The 2,016-nt window shown below is 44.5% G+C and overlaps 1 protein-coding gene across 1 annotated transcript; it reads left to right on the forward strand.

Annotated features, from left to right (window-relative positions):
- The first annotated feature begins 588 nt into the window (after positions 1-588).
- LOC104873311 (olfactory receptor 2G3) lies at positions 589-1,524 on the forward strand. Its single transcript, XM_010639921.2, has one exon. The coding sequence runs from the start codon at positions 589-591 to the stop codon at positions 1,522-1,524; it is 936 nt and encodes a 311-aa protein (XP_010638223.2).
- Positions 1,525-2,016: the final 492 nt, after the last annotated feature.

Below are 2,016 nucleotides of genomic sequence, written 5' to 3' on the forward strand. Positions count from 1 at the left end.
TATTTCCATGATGGGGAACAATAAAGAGATGTGTACAGAACAGACTGAGTTTGCAAGATACAAAGATTCACAATGTGGCTGGTGGCTCTACGTGTAAAACAGCAGTGTACTTCATTACTGAATTGCATTTTTCAATGCTTATGAGCTGGTAAATATTATGTATTGTCAATGTTAGTATAAGAAAGTTTTGGAAAAAAGAAAAAGTGTGGTTTGCTTAAAATAAATGCCAATGATGCTCTCTTTCTGGCAGAAAACTTTCCTAAGGTATGCAGCTAAAATGAACACATCATAAGAAAATGCAAATGTACATTAATGGGAAAAAGAAAAAGAAATGGAAAAGTCATGTTTAACCTAAAAAAATGTATCCTTTTTCTTCTAACCATCTACAGTGGACCATCAAATTACTGCTGACCTGATTATGAACAACTTGGGTTTATCAGATTACTGGACGATTCATAAGCTTTCATTATCTGTAGTGTGGACCCAGGTAAAGATCTAGATCTCAGCTGTACTGACTTAGTTACAAGTAGCCTTTGCTGACCCACTGAGTTCCTAAGTTAAGGATCAACTGTATTAAAGACAGACACCATGGAAAGAGGTAACATGAGTTTTCCGAACACTTTTGTCCTGTTGTGCTTCTCAGAGTTTCCCTGGCTGGAGAGGCCCCTTTTTGCAGTGGTCCTGGTCTCCTACATCCTCACCCTAATGGGCAACAGCTCCATCATCTTCCTCTCCCTGGTGGAGCCCAGACTCCAGACACCCATGTACTTCTTCCTGGACAACCTCTCTCTGCTGGACCTCAGTGTGACCTGCGCCATTGTGCCCCAGCTGCTGACCAACTTGTGGAGACCAGACAAGACCATTGCTGCCTGGGGATGTATCACACAGGTCTATATTTTCAGCTGGACATCTTGCACTGAATGCATCCTACTGGCTATGATGGCCATTGATCGCTATGTGGCCATCTGCTGGCCCCTCCAGTACACACTCTTCATGCGACCCTTGGTGTGTGTGCAGATGACAGCTGCCTCCTGGTCCAGTGGCCTGGCCAATGCTCTGATCCAAGCCACTGTCACTCTCCATCTCCCCCTTTGTGGTCACCACACCCTGGACCACTTCTTCTGTGAGATACCTGTGTTCCTCAAGCTGGCCTGTGGGGACACCTCTGTTCATGAGCTGGCCCTGGCTTTAGGATCCATCCCTTTTCTAATGGTGGCTCCCCTCATGGTGGTCATCTCCTACATACTCATTGCTCAGGCTGTACTGAAGTTTCCTTCAGCTGAAGGAAGGCGCAAGGCACTCAGCACCTGCATTTCCCACTTGCTGGTGGTCACACTATATTATGGACCAGGCATCTTCATGTACTTTCAGCCTCTTAGCAAAAGTTCCCAGACCAAGTTCCTTTCCTTATTTTACTGTGCTATCACCCCACTGCTCAACCCACTCATCTACACTCTGAGAAATAAGGATGTGAAGACAGCATGGGAGAGGATCCTGCAGGTGAAGTCTTTAGAAGCCAGGTGATCTCTGCCTGTTTCCTGGAGCAAGCATGTGTGTGCAGCATTACTACTGGCTTGTCTGGTTTTCAAACTGAGTGTCCATGACTTCATAGAAGTGAGATTACCTCTCAAAATATTAATGAGTTCACAGAAGAGACTTTAGTGCCTAGAAAATTGTGTTGTCTGTGATCTGAAATAGAACCATTATTCTCTGATCTTGACCATTCCTAAAGGTTTGCTCTGCAGAGGCCACACATCGATGGGAAGAGATACCTGCATCCATGGTCCCTGCCACACTATTGACAATAGACAGGGTGTGGAGTAAAACTAAGCATCCACCAGAGGATAAATGGAAAATGAAATGCAGCGTGTAGACACAAAGGACAGCTATTTGAACATATGAAAGCAAATACTTCCATTTGTGGTAACAGTAATGGAAATGGAGAACTCCATGAGTGAAATAAGCCAAACACAGAAAGACACTGCCAATTCCCAAATCTGCATGGAATATGGGCAG

Source organism: Fukomys damarensis, unplaced genomic scaffold (assembly GCF_012274545.1).
Source record: "Fukomys damarensis isolate Sample0158 unplaced genomic scaffold, DMR_v1.0_HiC HiC_scaffold_3, whole genome shotgun sequence".
Classification (NCBI taxonomy): domain Eukaryota; kingdom Metazoa; phylum Chordata; class Mammalia; order Rodentia; family Bathyergidae; genus Fukomys; species Fukomys damarensis.

What these genes read in the sequence shown, in the direction of transcription:
- LOC104873311 (XM_010639921.2), top strand. Translation starts at nt 589, where the DNA reads ATGGAAAGAGGTAACATGAGTTTTCCGAACACTTTTGTCCTGTTGTGC.